This window comes from Macrobrachium nipponense, chromosome 27, assembly GCF_015104395.2.
Source record: "Macrobrachium nipponense isolate FS-2020 chromosome 27, ASM1510439v2, whole genome shotgun sequence".
NCBI classification, from domain to species: Eukaryota; Metazoa; Arthropoda; class Malacostraca; order Decapoda; family Palaemonidae; genus Macrobrachium; species Macrobrachium nipponense.
Window position 1 is genome coordinate 22,842,204 of NC_087216.1, and position 19,445 is coordinate 22,861,648.

The window sequence follows — 19,445 nt, forward strand, 5'->3', positions numbered from 1 at the left end:
TCCCTTGGGTCTGGGAGCTTGGCAGAGGCCTAGGTCTAGGAGCACGAGAGAGACGATCAGCCGCCCCCTCCACTACACTGACACTCTCAAAAGTACCCACTTTGTCTGTAAGACACTGAATCTGATCGCCCATTGACGCAAGGGCGGCAAACACTTTCACATAATTAGGATCCTCAGAAACAGCAGCAGGCGCAGGAGAAACCTGATGAGAAGGATCTACAACTTCTACTTGGGATGGAGGGGGAGAAATAACAGAAGCATTCAAGGCCTTACTAGAAGAGCCTGACCTCTCACTCCGAGTTACCGATCTCCTTACTCTATCCTTTTCTAGTCTCTCAACATATTTAGTGAAAGTCTTCCATTCCTTCTCATTTAAACTTTCACACTCATTACATCTATTATCCCAAGTACACACACCCTCTCTACACTTCTTACATACTGTGTGAGGGTCTACCGAGGCTTTCGGCAGTCTCACCTTGCACCCTTCTTTCACACACACTCTAAATACTAAACCAGAATCAGACATTATAAGAAATTCCAAACGCGATTGCCAATCCAACTTTCCAATACGATACCCAATAATCCATCAAAGTACAGCGAAAGTCAGCTAACGAGTTCGAAATTCTAGCAGGGAACCCACAACGATGTTGCCGGTTCGGCTGGCAGAAAAAATCTGACGAAAATGGGAATGATTCCGAGCACCAGCGCCACGGGAACGGGGTGGCGATCACCTGAACTACCAGTGATCTAGCGGTTGCCGCGAGTTTTGAAAATTCTGCCAGTGCGAACAGAGAATATAGCTATATATATACCTGCCAGGTAAGTGTCATACATGAAATTATTTTTTTTTATCTAAAATGCACGAATTGGAAAAGATTGCCTGAGAGTAAGCCATATAAAAAACTGACCTTTAACCTAACTTGAGATTCCTGTAATTCATATACATTTGATTTAAGTTTCACACTGGGTAAAGTGTGAGGTGCTGGATTGGACTCAAAGCTGGTATTGAAAAGGGTGTCCATCAATGTTGACTTCCCCATACCAGTCTCACCTGAAAAAAAAAAAACTTAGTTTACATATGCAAAATTTGCTAATCTATTATACACATTTTTTAAAATTCAAAATAGCCTTAGTTTAAATAACTAAAAAAGCAAATACTACTCACATACTGTATTTTTTTTATGGAGAGGAGGTTGGCATTCAAAATTCTATCAAATAAAAATCCACTGTCTGACCAGTTTATTACCAGGAAGAAGGAATACTGTAAGAATTTGTGAAAAATTATCTGAGGTTCTGGGAGGGCAAAGACCATCCATCTTGCAAGGTACACCTTTAATTTCTCACTGTAAACGAGTATTGAAAGACAACTCATTTCAAATGCTGAGTGTAAAATCATCTCCACTCTTACTTAAGTACTATAATATTCAGGAAGAGAGCATCTTCCCAGGAAAAACAAGTTGCACTTTCTCCGGGTATTTTGCATAGCTTTTGTTAACTAAGTTCAAGAGACTGAATACTACAATTAGAATAGTGCACTTACCAATGCATAAGATATTGAATGTGAACCCATTTTGCGTTGACTTTGCCACCAACTGATCTGGCAGCGAGTCAAATCCGACATGACCACTCAACTTTAGTGTACGGATTTTATCCTCAATCTGAAAAATTAGAATTTCATTAGAATACAGATGTTATATATCATGAAGAAGAAACCAATACCTTGATCAAATCTATTAATTTGCTACATCAAAGGACAGACCAGCCAAGATTTATGGAAAAGGACAGCACATAAGATTCCAGGTGGGTGAGCAGAAACTTACAGGTGGGACATGCACATACTTCCTCACTAACCTCCACTCAGCCTGCTTTTCTCTCAAATGAACAGACCTACAACCAATTGGAAGTGAGTAGTGATGTATATCAATGTATGATGATTTGTCTGATAAAAAGTGTGTTATTGGTCAATACAATATACGTAATCTGCTTTCAAACTTCTCAGCACAATTAGGTAATCTTTTCAAATTTTTCAGTAAGGATACAAAATGGTTATCAACAGTTTTCAAATGTATCAAAATTCATAAAAAAGTGAAAATTTAAAACTATTGCTTTACAAGAGTTGAACATCTACTGAAGCATGATGACAAATAGAGAAGAAATCCTTTTAGGATGACACAAGGTAAGAATATTTTCTCTTTTAATTACTAAAGTTTGCAACTAACTTCACAACAGAAGACCACTTTGTGAGTATAAGTTGCAAATTATTAAACTGGGAAGGTTAATTTACCCAAGAAATGGCCAGTGGGAAAGAAGTAAATATCCACCTGGAAGTCCATAACAGTACTACTGATATACAGGGGAGATCAGGGAAAAATAAAAGGATTTATCAAAAATGCATTGATGGGCTGGTATTTGTACATAGTATGGGTATCTCCGAGGTTTACAGCAACACACAGATAAACATCCATGACCATTCTGTGATAGAGAAAACCAGTAGATCCATATTATCAGGAAGCAAGTGAGCCCTTTTGAGTTTTGATTTATCAAAGAACCTACAAGCACATTACCAATAGACCTACAACATACAGTAGTCTCCTGTTACATATGGAAAATTTCTATGGTAATTATTGCCTCAAGTTACAGTTTTCTTAAAAGGCTTTTGTTCCCATGAGTGCCACTATGATATGCTGTACCTACATTACTTGAATTAAATGACTGCAACTTAGAACCATGTTTTGTGAGAAATTCAAAGGCAATATAGTACTGATATAGATTTAAATTTTGCTATTTTAATTTGGAATACGTACTAGTTCCTGTAATTTCAACTCTTGTAGAAGAATGAAATTGTACAAGAACTTGCAAATAATTTATATCAATGCGGAATCCCTTGTTTTAATGACTTAATTTTATGCATATAGTATTTGTTTTTTTATAAGGATAGGTCGTATTTTGGGTTAAATAAAGTCAATAAACACTGTAACGTATTAACATGCAACCTTGAGAATTTTCTTTACTGCACATACTGTATGTAATAAAAGATTCAAAGAGTTAAGACTATCATTTGAATTCAACGAAACATTTGAGAATATCATGAATTCATATACAGTACTAAAGTTGCATAATGAAAATGAAATCCTCATACTGTATTTATAAAGCATTGTAAGAAACTGCAGTTAGTAAAGGAGGAAATCATTATAAACTAATGATACTGAAAATGGTCTTGAAACATCAATGTTCTGAAATTCTTATGTAAAAAAATGAAAAAGTCTATAAAATCCAAAGATGAGGCAATACATATAAAATAATTATGGAACATCTGCAGCAATGTATGTACGTAGTTAGTATATGTAATATCAAAAGAAGAGTAGTACATTACTTGACAGTGGAAAATTCAAGAATATGAAAACTAATTCTACAAATCAGCAACATGAGCAAGATGTTAATCATTTTTAGCAAAAGCAGACATTGGCAGAAGCTGCATAATTTTGACAACAGTACAACAATGTAAAAACCTGCAAGTGAGTGAGAGGGATGGAATGTAACTATTTAGGCCAAAGGCCAAGCACTGAGACCTATGAGGTCGTTCACCGCTGAAACGGAAATGAAAGTAAAAAGGTTTTAAAGGTGTAAAAGGAGAGGGCAATACGAAATAATTGTAAACAGACAGTGGAAAGTAAGATGGGAGAAAGAGAATAAGAATGGAGGTACAGTAAACGAATAAAAGGGGTGGCAGCTAGGGGCCGAAGGGACGCTGCAAAGAACCTGAAGTGATGCCTACAGTGCACCGCATGGGATGCACTGATGCCACTATCCCCCTATGGATAAGAAGTACATCCTTCAACATAACATGGCAAAGACCAGAAAGAAATATCACCAAACAGTAGACTATGAGATGAAGTGTACATAGTGCCTAAAATCAATACACATAAAAAAGTCCACATACTGACTAATGGCAGAATTATAGCATGAAAACGTTAAAGTTTTTGCAACCTAAAAGAAAAAGTACAGTACCTTTTATTTGTTAACTATACTTCTCAATCTCAATCTGCGATGACTTTATGAATTTCCAAAACATGGACATGAAATGCAACATGTCAGGACATAGAGAGCCAAAGTGTTGTTTCTGATTAAGCTGGCCTCATACCAGCACAGGCCCTTGCCCATAGAACAGCCCCAAAGTATTATAAATATAAATGTATACAATATTTATGCTAACTCCTGCAAAAAAGAACTTACAGGAACTCGGCTGAAAAGACCAAATGATCAAGTTATGAAACCTTAGTACAAGAGCTAATACACATTTACATAAACTGTGCATGTAAATAATGCTTTAGACTTTGTACAATCTGTGGCACATTAAGGTGATGGTAGTAACTTGACTATCATTCTACAGAAAAAATATGCAAGGTTAGACAAGCAAGATCAGTGAACATATCCTAAAGGCTTACAACAACTATTAATACAAAATATGGACAATCTATAAAAAAAAAGAAGTGTATAATCACTGAACACTCCTTGCTAAAATCTTTTCCATTTCTCATACATAAGTTAAAATGGTATCTAAACAAAAAGCAACGGCATCAGCTAAATGATGTTTCTACGGAGCAAGAAACAAGCATGAGCTCCCTAAATTAATATCCATCAGTAGCACAGCAATTCTAAGCTGTCATTAGGGCAAATTCAGTCCTCTTTTTTTTTTTCATACCTTGCTGCCCTGCAAATCTCCTATATTCAAATCTGGACTAGGAACTGTAAAGACCGAGCTGGAAACTGACTTAGCTGAGGCTGTTGATTGCACAGAACCCTTTCTGGAAAGGCCCTCCCCATGATGTGAGCCAGGAGATGGAGGGGACTAAAAACAATGTGAAAGTGGAAAGCTTACACAGTTTAATTCACATCTTGACATTTTAGACTGAACACAGATTTAGGCTATTAAATTCAATAATAAATGGACAGCAAATGGCTGGTTAAAATCTTTTACTACAATCATTTATATACTGTATCAGTTCATACACTATACTTTTTACCTACATCACAAGGAAAAGAACTATGAAATCACAATCTTTGTTTGAGATAAAATGTTTAAAATATATCTTCATTTCTATAGTTTTAGTTTTATAAATACAAACCAGTGATCTACACAAAGGCAACTCCTATTTGTTTTACAACTTCTAAAAAAGCTTTTGCTATTAGTAAATGCAGTAACTAGATGACATTAATTCATAAATCAAAGTATTGTACCAATAAACCATGGTAATTGTCACCTACATTAGTTTTATGTACATACTCTTATTTAATAGTGTATGTATATGTCATTAGCACTTATTAAATATCTTTAGTTTCTTATCACAATATAAAATAAAAAAAATTGTAAAAACCTTTAAAAAAATTTTGGTATACTTATTCATATATATAAAAGCTGATCAAGTATATACTAGTTAATGATAAAAGCTGAAAAATATGCTGTAAGTCAAAACTTTTACTAAACAAACTAAAACAATCGTGATATTTTCTATCAGAAGTTAACTTTTCTTTCCATCCATATTACTTGAATAAAATTGCAGCTCATGAATGAATTTCAAAGCTAGTTTACAGGCAAGTTAATGCAAAATGACGAAAATATTGCCTCAGAGCAATCCATTAAAGGGTTAAGAACTGGTTGCCATAGATTCTGACATTACTACACTGGCTGTTATCTGACACTTATTTTTCATATACAGTTTAGCTTTCACCATTACCCTTTGATCTTTGACAATCATTAGCTCAATTTTATGTATCCTGACATGCTAAAGCATACACAGAATTATGAACCGTTTGTGGAGAATGTCAAAAGATTAATTTTTTTTCTGTTGAACGATGGCATTCCATATCAGTGATAAAGAACCGCAGTGTTTACGAATTAAATAGAGCAAAGCGGTCAACTAGGTAACCCAAGATCAATGGTTAATTAACCTTTAACGCCGATTGGACGTATTAAACGTCGACATAAATTGTCTGTCGGGTGCCGATTGGACGTATGGTATGTCGATAAAAAAAGTTTTTTTAAAAATTCGGGGAAAAATACTTATAGGCCTACCAGGCAAAAACTTTTGAATCACACTCCTTGGGGGATGCTGGGAGCTCATGGATCAAGGCGTTGTTTTGTTTACAATCGTTACGCAGGAGCGCAAGCGCGAATTTCTTTCTTATCGCACTAAAGTGTATCAGTGACAAAAATATTTTTTCTGCTTCGGCGCTCACTCCGAGACCCCCTCAGCATACGGGAGACGATTATTATTATACCTCTTCGGTGTTAAAGGGTTAATTAGTTGACGTGTACATGTGCATTTACTGTTTGGAAGAAATAGAGGTTATTTTCCAAGCTTGATTACGTTTCACCATTATGCTTGATAATGACTTCTAGCCAAGAATATAAGCTTATATAAAATATTCTATAATGCGTAATAAACTTAACATCAGGTTATTGCTACATATCCTGATGTTCTGCTTTTTCCAACCCAAAACCAATGAAAGAAATAAGCTTAATTTTTATTTTATTTTCAAAGAATTTGCATAATCTGCCATCTAATTACTGCCCACGCTCTGTAACCAGGGACTATGCTCCAGCTTTGTGAATAGGCCTATGATGGAAAGATTTATGCTCTACTGAACTACTACCATGAAAATAAGCAAAGGTCAACAAAACCTGTAGCTACAGCAATTCATGTGACCTAGATACACGATACAGTGCATAAGCCCAAACGCCATATTTATTTTGCCCTAGATGAAATCTAACTTAGCCAATGGTGACCTAGTATAGCCTAATTATATTACAACTGTTTAGCCTTACAACCACTAAAAATTTAACTAAATAGCTGGTTAGCCTAATCACCACTTGCAATTTATGAAACACAGGCCTATACCTTTCCTAGTTTTGGTTGTAATGCCTACCACCTACCTAACCTATACTATTTCTTTGACAATGAAGTTAAAATTGCTGTTCTTGGTTTGGCTGGATGCCTCTGCCAAGATTAGGCTATGATAAATCCATAAACCTACCTACTACAAGTATCAAAGCACCATTTTTTGTGTACTGATTTTGCCTCCATTTATTTGATATTTTTTATGAAAATACAGCTAAGGGGGAGCATATAGAATGACGGGAGCAAGTACCGCAGACGAAAAAAAACCTAACCTTCCCTAAAATGCCATGTCCTGACCTAACCAGCCTTAATTTTCTAACCTCACTTAGGCCTTAGTTACATCTGAAAACATATTCCAACAAGGCCAGACTGACGGACTGAACGAAGACCTCCATAATTAAGCTAAACCTACACAGATTAATGAAAATTGATGTATTAAGGATAAGGTGGCAATGCTGCAACCCTACGACAGGTTATGGAAAACTATAGAGGACAGGCCTATATCCTAAGCTAGCTTTTTGGACTACCTAGGCTAGAGGGATATCTCCCATCTCTACTCACCCATAGGCCTACCAATACCTAACGGTAAGCCTACTACTACTATACTGATAAACAGCATATTATGTAGTTACATTCCTGCAGCGCTAGTTTACCCTTACTACTATTAGGTACCGAATGAAAGCCTACCGTAGCTCAGGCCTATGGCCTAACCTACGCTTAGCTTTATACAGGCCTAAGCCTGCATTAACGTAATTTTCATTACATAAAAAGCTATGAACTACACTAACAAAAGGGAAAGGGATGCCAAAAACCTGGGCACAGACTAGCCTCGTCCCGGTAGGCTCAAGATCTGACGCAGGCCTAAGTACACAGGCCTAGGCAGTCTAAACATCAAGGAGTAGGCTAATCTAGCACCTCTGCAAGACGTACTTTAGCCCAATTAAACAAGAGTTTTATCTCTCGCAACTGAAGCTATTCTATAATGGTATTAAACAGGATTTATTTTATTCCAATTTCACCACAAAAATCTCACCATACAGTGAAAGTAAAAGGAAAACTTACTGGAGGTCGTTCGACAATGGCAGCCATTGTTGACACTTAAACCACTTACGCTCAGAACAGACCCGTTTGTCTGACAACAAGTTACAGTACGACCCAAGTCACACCTTTATTTATTATTTTTGTGCTGAAATATATTTAGGTATATTACTTTGAAATGCTTCAAAATATCACACATATCATTTTAACAATTCTACGGCACCGAATTATTTTATATCTTGACAATTTCACTAGAAATGCAAAATTAAATAATGCCGTACTGTATAACTACTATGCATAATCCTCCAGCAAGTAGTCACTCAACGTCTCACTTTGGCATTAACTTCCACTTAGTAAATATATGTATCACGCCAATTTTAGTCTATTCAATCATAGATATAGAAATCTTTATATATTACATTGATGTGGTAAAATATATTTAGAAATAAAGGCAAAGTTGGAAATAGAAAGGATGTCACTCGAACATGTATTACGGTGACACACCCATATTTCAAAACTGTAAGACCATGGCAATGGTCACGATCTCGATAAAAAAAAAAATAATGATAAAAGAAGACTGGCTCAGTCAGGTGTATGTAAATAACACATATGAGAAAAGTTCGACGAAAAAAAAATGATAAATTAATATCAATTATAGTAACATAAGCATAACAGAACCAAATCAGTAAGCGTAATACATCTCGCCAATTTTATTATTGGGAAAGTAAATCCACAGTAGTATGCCCGTTTGATCTTATTATTTAAAAAAATACACAGGAGAAAGCTTTTGAGCAGGTCATCGAAAGCTTCTGCTGTATAAATTTCAAATAACAAAATAAAACAGGCATATTACCACTGTGGATTTACTTTCCCGTTTTATTGACTCGTGATTATGAGTTTTCTTTGAATTTTTATTATCATTATCTCTTTTTTTATGGTCTATCACAGCCATCCCATTCGAGTGGGTAGTTTTATAGTGTGGGGTTTCGGGTTGCATCTGTCTCCTTATTATGATTTCTGTTGATGTTTTCACGCAACACAGACAAATAAATTGCGAAGTAGAGAACAATCTATCAAAGAGAAATAAGAAACAATAGCAAATAAGCTGAATAGTAGAGGAAACTGATTAAGATAACAAATGAGGACAGAACAAAAGAGCATATTATTATATTATTATTAGTGGACATACAATCTTACGGAAGATCATAGAAAGTGCCCATGCGTAAAATAAATAAATAAGACTAGAAAATCAAACAAGTTAATTAACAGTGGAACACATGAATGTATATAATTGTTAAGAAGATATGACAAAAAAGGAATGTGATTAAGAAGCTACAAAGGAATAAAGTGCGCTTGATTTTACTCTCAACCAAGAGAGCTGACTCAAGACTATGGGAGATCATTTTATGGAGGATATTATATAACTAAAGGCTTGTGAGTATTAGTTACGTGGCCACGGCCGGTGTAAGGCAATTACATGACGTATCAAAGTTTTGAGCAACCATGAATACCCTTCCACTATGCAAAACATAACTGAAAAGATATACAACATAGATAGTAATTATAGCTCGAAATCTAGTTTTTAGACTACTCAATATAAAGAGCATATTTGTTTGTTTGTATTTTTTTTCTACTTTTCATGGAACCAGTGGTTATTCAGCAACGGGACCAACGGCTTTACGTGACTTCCGAACCACGTCGAGAGTGAACTTCTATCACCAGAAATACACATTTCTCACCCTTCAGTGGAATGTCCGAGAATCGAATTCACGGCCACCGAGATGGCACGCCAACACTATACCGACTACGCCAATGAGGTGCTATAAAGAGCATATAATAAAATGATATGTGTATTCACGTTCATTTTTTGCTGAGTAGCAGTGAGAGTCTTAGAGTAACAATATCCACATCTACACGCCGTCGTCCAACACGGGCCATACTTTCAATTCTTTCTAGCCACTGCCCTTATATAAGCATGCAGAATGAAGACGCCTTGGGACGTACTCACCGTCTTAGAGTCAAAGACTTGCAGTCTGGACTCTTTTATATAACTTACATTTTGACGACTCTCATCAATTTAGAAGTTGTGAAATTTTCCTGATAATCAGAATTCAGATAACAAAATCTTTAAACACACAGGTCATGGGAATTGTGCGTTACTAATACTAACGGATGTTAGCCTATGATTCGATGCTGGTGATGGCATAATACACAATCTTGAATTTTCAAACTTTATTATCATCTACAGTAATATCTTGAAGGGTAAATACAGCCTTAAAAGAATCTCTATAAACTATACGATTAAGCAAGATTGTCGGTTTACCGTTAATACTGAAGTATTGAAATAATCACATCATAACCTTAGCCATCAGCTTATTCTAGAACGATGACATGGGATGAGTTGGTATTTCCATCAGCCGTGGAGTTGAAAGCGGCCAAGTGTCTCTTCCTCTTCCATCCACTGCCTCTGGTCTTGGTTTCTTCCTCTTCCATCCACTGCCTCTGGCCTTGGTTAGGTTCACAATCGTCCTCTGGTTTTGATCGGGTTCACACTCGTTCTCTGGGTTCTTGGGTTGAATGAACATGTTCTGAGTGATCTCAGAAGAACTTCGCTGGGCCTACAGTAACGCTGCTGATGCATGCTGATGTGATGCAGTTGATGTACTTTGTTGGCTGGAAGTCCTCAGGTTCAGGGCAGGAAAAGGCAGCCTCCATGGCTGCAGCACTCAGTGCGGGTGTTGAAAGGGAAGCGTTGAGGGCAGTTGCTACGGCAAACCTGTCAATGGTGTTGTCAGGACTTAACTGAAAAGATAGAAAAATCAATGCTTTGATTTTGATCTATGAGCTAGGAAGATAAAATTCCACCTCTAATGGTACGTCCGTACATAAAGCCACCTGGTTCTCTTTACAACAGGTTTATTTGCTTGCATTCTGCTTTTGGAAATTATACCAATGACAATATCTCATTGTACGAAAAGTTTGCAGTCAAAATGTCCACGTATCACCTTTTAGAATGAACATAGTCGTACGCAGGACGAGTCTAATTTTGAAAAATGATGACTCAGTTGGTATGGTAGAACCAGAAATACAGTGTCAAAGAGCAACATTGAACTTAATCTCCATTGCGTCCAACGAGCCTTACACACACACTCTCTCTCTTTCTTTAATTAAAAGGTACTATTTCCTCCCTAGCAACTTACCAAGCCAGTTGCATTGAGGGTGCACTGTCTAATAGCCATAGTGACAGAGGGATCTGTTGAAACCTGGTCAGCCAACATCTCAGAGTTTCCCTTAGCGAAGGCCAATCCTGGAATTGGAAGGGAATTTGTATTAGTTAATTGATTCTATTTAAAAGTTTCCGATTTCATTGACAAAATGATACCAAATATCTTTTGGATGGGAAATTTTTCCACTGGCTACGCTAGGACAAAAGGCCGAGGTGTCATGAGGCCAGAGGGCAGCTTAATCAGGCAAGTTTGCTGCAAATATCTTAAAAAGATAAAAAAAAAAAAGTAAATTATCTTGATTGAATTAAAAAAGAAGAAGAAAAGATTCAATTATAGTCGGAAACAGCTAATTAAAATAAACACTTTGAAGTAACAATGTAAAGTTAAACTAAATAATGAGTAAAGTCAACAATTAAGGGAATAAAGCTTTGCACCTCATGAACAGTGTAGTGTGCCCGCAACTGTGTTTGTGGAGTGAGCGCTTAGGAACCAGGAACCAGCTTTCAAACCACAAAGCTGACGCTTGATTTAGGAAACTGTATAGGCAGCGTGACCATTCCCTCGCTGGATCTCTTCGGAAGGAATGATTCAAAGAATAAACTAACACCTCTCTCCTTAATCTATCAAAGTTTTTGCTAAAGAGATTGATTGACACGAATATACGGAGCGCCTGGATGACTCACCGATACTCAGGAAGAAATCGGGGCCCGGCATGACGCCTGTTGCGTTGGCACACTTGACGACGGCGCCGACGGGACTCACCGCCCCTTGGAAGACTTTCCTCACGCCCGTGCACTTGCTCTTTTTCAACTGGCACATGGGGATCGTGTCTCCGGGAGGGCACCTGGAGGCTGCAGGAGGCGAGCACAAGAGGGAAAGATGAGTGTTGGTTCTTCTGCTCGTTTTTACGGGGGTCATATTTAGGTTGGCTGACAACGAAGTTTTTATTTTTTTAATTTTTAGGTTCGTGAATATGTCTCTCTACATACTTACATACATACATATACATAGATAAAGGTATAAGCCACGAAGGAAAGTGAAACACTGGAGTAGCTGCAAGATCTCTCGGCTCATCGAAAGATCTTGTAGCTACTCCAGTGTTTCACTTTCCTTCGAGGCTTATACCTTTATTTATGCATTTATCACGTTCCAAACTTTCGTGATTCAGTTATACGTACATATACATACATAACACACACACACACACACACACACACACACACCACACACATATATATATATATATATATATATATATATATATATATATATATATATATGATATATATATATATATATATATATATATGTGTGTGTGGTGTGTGTGTGTGTGTGTGTGTGTGTGTGTGTATGTATGCCTATACATTTATGCAATATCTGCATAGTAACTTACCAATTAAAAACTGTAGTACAATGTAAGTTGATATGGTGACGGCAAAAAGCTCATGTGCACATATCACACGTACTACCTATCTGTTTGTCTTTGTGTGTTAGTGTGTGTAAGCATATCAAACAGTTACTCTCTACTTACTGTCGACCCATGGGTTTACAAAGCCTGGTCCGGGGAAGGCGGCGTAGGAGACTCCTACAACCATTAGGCCTAGTACGAATATCAGGGAGGAATTCATCGCTGGAAAAATGTAGAAAGGTTCATGAAATTTCCAAACGCGTATTTTCATTTTTATGAATTTTGCCTCATTTGATCTTTTGTATATCAGTTGACCCAAGTTTCAATATACGGTAAGATTTTTTGAATTGTTCTAAAACATTAAAGAGTTTTAACTTTTATCATTAAACATTATATGTTTTACTTATATTTTTTATACTTTGGACATTATAATTTCCATTGGAAGGCACAAGAAATATTTTCAGTGAAAATTCAATTTCCACGTCAGCTGCGGTTCTTGCAGAAGGCACTCATAGAATAGACATAATATAGTCTCAGTTAGTTGGTGAATGCACAGGTAAACAGCAGGGAAGTTATAGGCACCCCTTTAACATCTTACTAACACTTAAGGGACAGCTTGATATATGGGGGGCCCTAGCAGGTATAAAATCAACTTAACCTAAAATTAACCGGCTATGATCAGAAATTCTGAAAACAATACGGCGACAGAACCTCCACTTACCGAACGCCGGTGACTCTCTGATAACAAAGACGTGGAATGTCGCCATAGTTGTTGTCTCCACGTCTTTATACCAACGGCCCGCTGGTCATTAACATAATGCTAATCATCGTCAACCTCACATGATGACTTTGATGGCCTAATAAATTGTACTGCTTGGGTATTACGGTTAAACCCTCAGTGAATTGTCCCGTATAATCCAAAATACATCGCCGAGTAGCACGGACTTGTCAGCCGTAACTTTGCCAGCTTGAAGATGACGAGTCTATAGTATAATTTCAAGAAGAACAAGGTAGTTCCTGACGTTATAGCATTTATTTATTGTTTGTTCGTCTCTTTATCTTATATTTCCCCTTCGTTGCCTCTTTTTAGCTTGCTGTAAGAGAAAACTATTGAGAGGACTTTGTCCGTCCGCCCTCAGATCTTGAAAACTACTGAGGCTAGAGAGCTGCAAATTGGTATGTTGATCATCCACCCTCTAATCATTAAACGTACCAAATCGCAGCTCTCTAGTGTCAGTATATATATATATATATATTTTTTATCTTAGTTAAAATTAAATTTAGCCATGATCGCGCATCTGGGAACTCTGTGGGACGGGTCGAGGCTGGAAGTCTGATGGACCGCAGCTCCTACAGCAGTATACGCCGGATAGAAAACTTGATTGCGCAGAAGAAACTTGGGCGCATTTTTTTGGGGGGGTCAGCGACAAATTTTATGCGGTGGTACTATATATATTTTGCTATGCAAACCACAGACCCAGTACGCTTCCTGTTTCCCCAAAACAGTCTTCAAAGTTGTCAAAGACAATCGTGATCCAAGTCGAGGGATGAAATGAAAATAAGCGCTTAAACGTAACCCCACATATTTGAGAATAATAGCAAAACTAAGCAGTAGCAATATAACTACGTGCTTTAGTAGCCTGGGGGTAGATGCGACTAGTGCGTTTAAACCGCTTTAGTCTACGTGTCAGATCTCACCTTTAAATGATAAAGTGTGGAGAGAAACAATGAGGACTGTTGTGCGCAACATACGAAAGCTTATACGGTACACAATTAGCATATGGTATCATCAAAGAATCTCCCTTCTTTTCAGTGCTGTCATTAAATAACAGAGGTTAAGAACACCAGGACTGCCGTAAAGTAACAAACACTTTTATTAGATGGCAATATTCAGCATCACACAACCAAAGCCGTTTATTGTAAAGACAGTTACAGTAACCACTGGACACGCTCGTGCACTCAGTATGCGAATATATCATAATGTGAAACAGAAAAACAATTTCCCAGTCATCAATCCAAAACAAAGAATTCATGAATATAAAACAGAAATGTGGATCATTCTTTGTAAATGATAACTTGCAGAGAACCTAGTATAAGCGAAATTTGAATGGTTGGAGTATTGGCTTTTTTTTAAAGAAACGTGAATATTATTATTGTGTAACTTTGAGTATAATATTTTGTCAGCATATTTAACTTTTAATTTGAAGTCCACAAGGTGCTCAGCACATATTCTTTTACTTGTGTTGATCTCCAATTCATTTCCCATGAATAATAATGTGAAAGGATAAGATGAAAAAGAAATCCATTAGACAATATTAAATAGAGGAACAAAGTAAGAGACAGAAGAAATTCCTGAGGTACACCGGAGATACAGCAAGTGGCATACAATAGCAGTAAGAGCTACGGATACTACAGAGCTGTCAGATACAAAATAGAATGTAGAATGAAGCCATGGGATACTACTGGAGAAAATGGTCCTTAAAATATTTGGGTTTTAATAGACCTAAAATATAGTATGCAAAGCATTTCGTCTCTGAAAATTATGAGCCTTTTTTGTTATTTATGAAACAACTGTATATCCGTGTTTTTGTTTGTGTACGTTTATAAATAATCTGAAAATAGTATTAAATCACCTTAAAAAGATAAGCAGGCTTCCAGAATTTCACCTTTTTTAAAAGAATTATTTCAAAAGCGCCCTTGTGTAATGCTGATGTCAAAAAATCTGCTTAGAAAGTCGTCACCTATTCTATTATCAAAATAATTATTGGTGGCACAGTAAGTCTTACTTGAGATTAATAGACTTTGCAGCCATCCTTTGTAACGGCTATTTTAATTAGATATCTGATTTCCGTTCTCTATTACCATTTCAAACTCACGTCAGCTCGGTGGTCAATAGTTGATTTTACTGGTAAGTTAGTGTATACGTTTGAAGTGCTTTACCAGATTATTTATTTATAAATAAGGTTAAGAATGTGTAGCTATATATATATATATATATATATATATATATATATATATATATATATATATATATATATATATAGAACCGGAAAACAGATATACAGAAAAATAACCTAAGAATGACACAACCTCTACAGTTCAGCTCCGTCTACCTATGTACATTGAAGTATAAAAATAACATTATCGAAAAAAAAAATGTGGAGATTAATCTACAGTCTATTTCTCTGGCACGCTTATCCAGGGGGCGAGGTCCAGTCTAGGAATAGCGTAGTCTTCGCAGGAGACACGCTGATTTCTGGAAATAAAAAGAAAGTAGAAGGAGTAGTAGTAGAGAATACGAGATGACACGGAGGAGGAATTTGGTTACGTGAAGTTTATTACCCGTGAGATTGAAATGCTGTTTTTTTAAATTTTTTTTTTTTTTTTTTTTTTTTTGTTTTTTTTTTTTTTTATTTTTTTTTTTTTTTTTTTTTTTTTTTTAATATCTTTTGCATTCGACCTATATAGGTTTTTGCTAGACTGAATTTTTGCTCGCAAAATGGTTTGGTTGAATTGTGCCCATGTGGAGTGAGTCAAGCTCTATATATATGAGTGTGTATGTGTATTTATATACTATATATATATATATATATATATATATATATATATATATATATATATATATATATATGTATATATATATATATGTATATATATATATATATATATATATATATATATATATATATATATATATGTGTGTGTGTGTGTGTGTGTGTGTATGTATATAGTATATAAATACACACACACACACACACACACACACACACACACACACACATATATATATATATATATATATATATATATATATATATATATATATATATATATATATATATATTGAGTTTGACTCACTCCACATGGGCACAATTAACCAAACCATTTTTACAAGTGAGATTAAAATGCTGGTTTTTCTTAAAAAGCACTTTTTTAAAAAATATCATTAGACCTATAGGTTTTGAGAGAACTGATTTTTTTTTTTTATGCAGAATGGTTTGGTTGAATTGTGTCAATGTAGAGTGAGTCATACTATATATATACGTAAACGAGCGTGTATTTGTATATATATATATATATATATATATATATATATATATATATATACTATATACATATATATATATGTATATAGTATATAAATACACACACTCATTTATGTATATATATATATGAGATGAAAATACTGGTTTTTCTTAAAAAGCATTTTTTTTAATATTGTTTACATTAGACCTATAGGTTTTGCTAGACTGAATTTTTGTATGCAAAATGGTTTGGCTGAATTGTGCCAGTATGGAGTGAGGCCAACTCAATCTAAGAGTGTGTATGTGTACTTATATGCTATATAGGCTACATATGTGTGTGTTGTGTAAAACCAATTCACACTCACATTCCTTTTGGTTGCAGGAAGGCCAGTGGTTGCATGAACATGATGTTATCACCATTATCACACAATATGCGAGCCCAGGAAGCCTGACGAATCTCGTAGAGTTGAGCTGTAAAAGAGAGAGAGAATTTGATTGGGATTCAATCATCACCAGAGACATGTTGGTTGTTTAGCATCACAGAAGTATGTTCGAAAGATGATTTAGGATCTTTATTGCATTATCAGAGAGACGAATTTTGGTCTATTTAATCATCTGGGAACTGGTTTGAAGTTCTTAGCTTGCTTTTGCCATGATTTGTTCTTTTAGATAAACTAAGAAGAAGAGTTGTTGTTGTTTCTTGTTGGTTGGGGAGAGTTCATAGGTCTACACTTAAACTCTTATCACCTCCAGTAGTGGTGCAAGACCTTCTTCATCTGAACCTATTGTGAAAAATCAACTAAATGTGACACTATGCTTTTCAATTCTATGCTCAACAATAATAATGAAAATTGGGGGGTGGGGTAAAGAACCTCACCTTCTGTGAACGATGTGGGCATGTCTGAAAAATCGTAGAAGAATCTGTCTCCTCTTTTCAGTCTGATGAACTGGTCTCCCACAATGCACCTGTTAACAACAAATAGTCAAAATGAGGTAATTTTTCAGCGAGATAGATTCAGAAACCTATACAATTACGAAAATGAATTCAAGGATCAGTGAGTTGCTCAGTTATCTAGTAATGATAATGATAATATCAATGAATTACACCTAATCTCAACACAAGTAAATCTGTGTCAAATGACAATAATAAACCTTTCTTTACCTGAAGGTGGGGCCGAGTAGGGCGCCTTCAGCGTGCCTCTCCGAAATGCCAGCGATGAAGGGGTCGATGTCGTCGACGGTAGCGTAAAGTAGCTTAAATGCAGAGACAATCTGCAAAGAGAGAGAAGGTAGCAATTTTATTACGCAGAGGTCTTTCATTTCAGTATTATTAGATAAGATTTTAAGTTTTTGGCGATTGTGAAGAAACGTTTATATTGATTAAGTGTCCCAAAGTACCTTAATGCATAAAACTTAGAAGGAAATTGCACCAATTATTATTAACCAATAAATTATAATATATGAAAGTATATTCAGGGCATGATTTCAAAGACTGAGTAAGCCAGTCTTGGCCAGTGAGCCTACAAGGTTAGTTATCGTACATTGGCATCTGCAGTGATTAAATCTGCCGCACTCGTTAGCAGCGGCCATAGTAAGTGAACGGAGTCATTTATTCTTTAGTCCTGAACACCATTCCAGTATGAAAGAGTATTCAGCGTATGATGTGGAAAACTTGAAAGCCACATAACAAGCCTGAAAATTTAATCGTCGCACTCTGGTAACCTGCCTGAAGTTTCAAATTTGACGCACTCGTTACCCGTAACTATCGTACGCGAACACTGTCATAATATCCTTCGATACACAAAATCGTTCAAAGTCCTTACTTTCTCCGGGATAACATCTAGAAGATCCTCGAACGTGGTCGCCCTTGGAAGGCCGCAGGATTCTCGCAGGTCGTTGTAAGGAGGGATGCCGTGATCTCGCCCTCGTTGGAGGTTGAGGGACACCAAATCCATGCCGAATGGCATCTCCTTAGTCTGGAACCGTTCAGAGTGATATGCTTTAACTTGACCAAATTCTTATCCACTGGGAATGTGTGATCTTATTCTTTAATATTACTTAGATTTTGTGATTGCAACGTTGATGAAGAGTTGCTTTACAATTATATTTAAAGACTAAAAATGAGTCAAGGTGTTAGACGATAATCAGATTATTTTAAAAAATACGTTCATTGAATCAAAAGGGACATTAAACTGGAAATATTAAGGTAAATAAAAAGCACAACCAAAAACATTGCTCACACTACAGATCAGATATAAAAAAGAAAAGTAGAAGCTATAACGTAACTATATTAGGCTAATATATGGCTGATAACAAACCCTCTACTTATTAACACTTATAAATCAAACGTCACCTCATAAGGAGCATTCCTAAATTACATTTATCTGCTAAAGATGATTTTTTATTTTTTATTTTTTATTTTTTGAAAGGTTGGGGGAGACTTACGCTGTTATACAGGGGAAATGAAAGTATATATTTTCTTAATGTAATGAGGCCTCAAATTATGGTTCAGATTAGTAGGTCAGGTTAAGCTCACGTATCATTCGATGCATCAAATGAATGCTGACAGCAGAGCCTTTAAAAAATGAACCCACAAGTTTGAGATATGTATGAAAACACCCCTTATTCAGTATCCATAGACAAAACGCTTAATTTCACCTTTGTGAAATTAAGCGTTTTGTCTACGTGTGGTCCACTCAAAAAGAAAGATTAACAAAAAACTATAATTCCTATAATTCCTCTGGAAGAACCCCTACAGTATACACTAAAAAGGTGACAAATAAACTAAAAACATTCCCATCCAGTGCTCATAACAACCTGTCACTAAACAAGAAACCCTGACTAAAAT

At 36.0% G+C, this 19,445-nt stretch overlaps 3 protein-coding genes across 5 annotated transcripts in view; all 3 read right to left on the bottom strand.

Moving 5' to 3' along the window:
• The window catches only part of LOC135200907 (septin-2-like), a 34,369-nt gene extending 26,263 nt beyond the window's left edge, over nucleotides 1-8,106 (bottom strand). The window contains exons 1-4 of one of the 2 annotated variants that reach the window (XM_064229660.1): nucleotides 7,962-8,058; nucleotides 4,703-4,849; nucleotides 1,541-1,658; nucleotides 909-1,051 (exon numbers count right to left, since the gene is read on the bottom strand). In XM_064229660.1, coding sequence (XP_064085730.1) covers nucleotides 909-1,051; nucleotides 1,541-1,658; nucleotides 4,703-4,849; nucleotides 7,962-7,988 — 435 coding nt within the window. In that variant the 5' untranslated portion in view covers nucleotides 7,989-8,058. Of the gene's footprint in view, nucleotides 1-908; nucleotides 1,052-1,540; nucleotides 1,659-4,702; nucleotides 4,850-7,961 lie in introns of both variants that reach the window. The other variant, XM_064229661.1, reaches the window with a different exon arrangement.
• Nucleotides 8,107-10,401: 2,295 nt separating this feature from the next.
• On the bottom strand, nucleotides 10,402-13,470 carry LOC135200572 (uncharacterized). Its single transcript, XM_064229206.1, has 5 exons — nucleotides 13,294-13,470; nucleotides 12,696-12,794; nucleotides 11,848-12,015; nucleotides 11,138-11,244; nucleotides 10,402-10,739 (listed from the first exon to the last, which is right to left on the bottom strand). The coding sequence occupies exons 1-5, from the start codon at nucleotides 13,337-13,339 to the stop codon at nucleotides 10,536-10,538; spliced, it is 624 nt and encodes a 207-aa protein (XP_064085276.1). The 5' UTR covers nucleotides 13,340-13,470; the 3' UTR covers nucleotides 10,402-10,535.
• A 2,081-nt stretch (nucleotides 13,471-15,551) lies between these two features.
• Nucleotides 15,552-19,445, bottom strand: part of LOC135200908 (peroxidase-like) — a 61,761-nt gene continuing 57,867 nt past the window's right edge. For both annotated transcript variants that reach the window (XM_064229663.1, XM_064229662.1), the window contains exons 15-19: nucleotides 18,421-18,573; nucleotides 17,760-17,869; nucleotides 17,475-17,563; nucleotides 16,963-17,068; nucleotides 15,552-15,828 (exon numbers count right to left, since the gene is read on the bottom strand). In XM_064229663.1, the coding sequence (XP_064085733.1) occupies nucleotides 15,750-15,828; nucleotides 16,963-17,068; nucleotides 17,475-17,563; nucleotides 17,760-17,869; nucleotides 18,421-18,573 (537 nt within the window). In that variant the 3' untranslated portion in view covers nucleotides 15,552-15,749. The remainder of the gene's footprint in view (nucleotides 15,829-16,962; nucleotides 17,069-17,474; nucleotides 17,564-17,759; nucleotides 17,870-18,420; nucleotides 18,574-19,445) is intronic.

Excerpts from the sequence above, each read along its gene's own strand:
- LOC135200572 (XM_064229206.1), bottom strand. The coding sequence starts at position 13,339 with ATGGCGACATTCCACGTCTTTGTTATCAGAGAGTCACCGGCGTTCG. Across the intron at positions 12,795-13,293 it reads CAGAGAGTCACCGGCGTTCG|CGATGAATTCCTCCCTGATA; the intron begins GTAAGTGGAGGT and ends ACATTTTTCCAG. Across the intron at positions 10,740-11,137 it reads CCCTCAATGCAACTGGCTTG|TTAAGTCCTGACAACACCAT; the intron begins GTAAGTTGCTAG and ends CTATCTTTTCAG.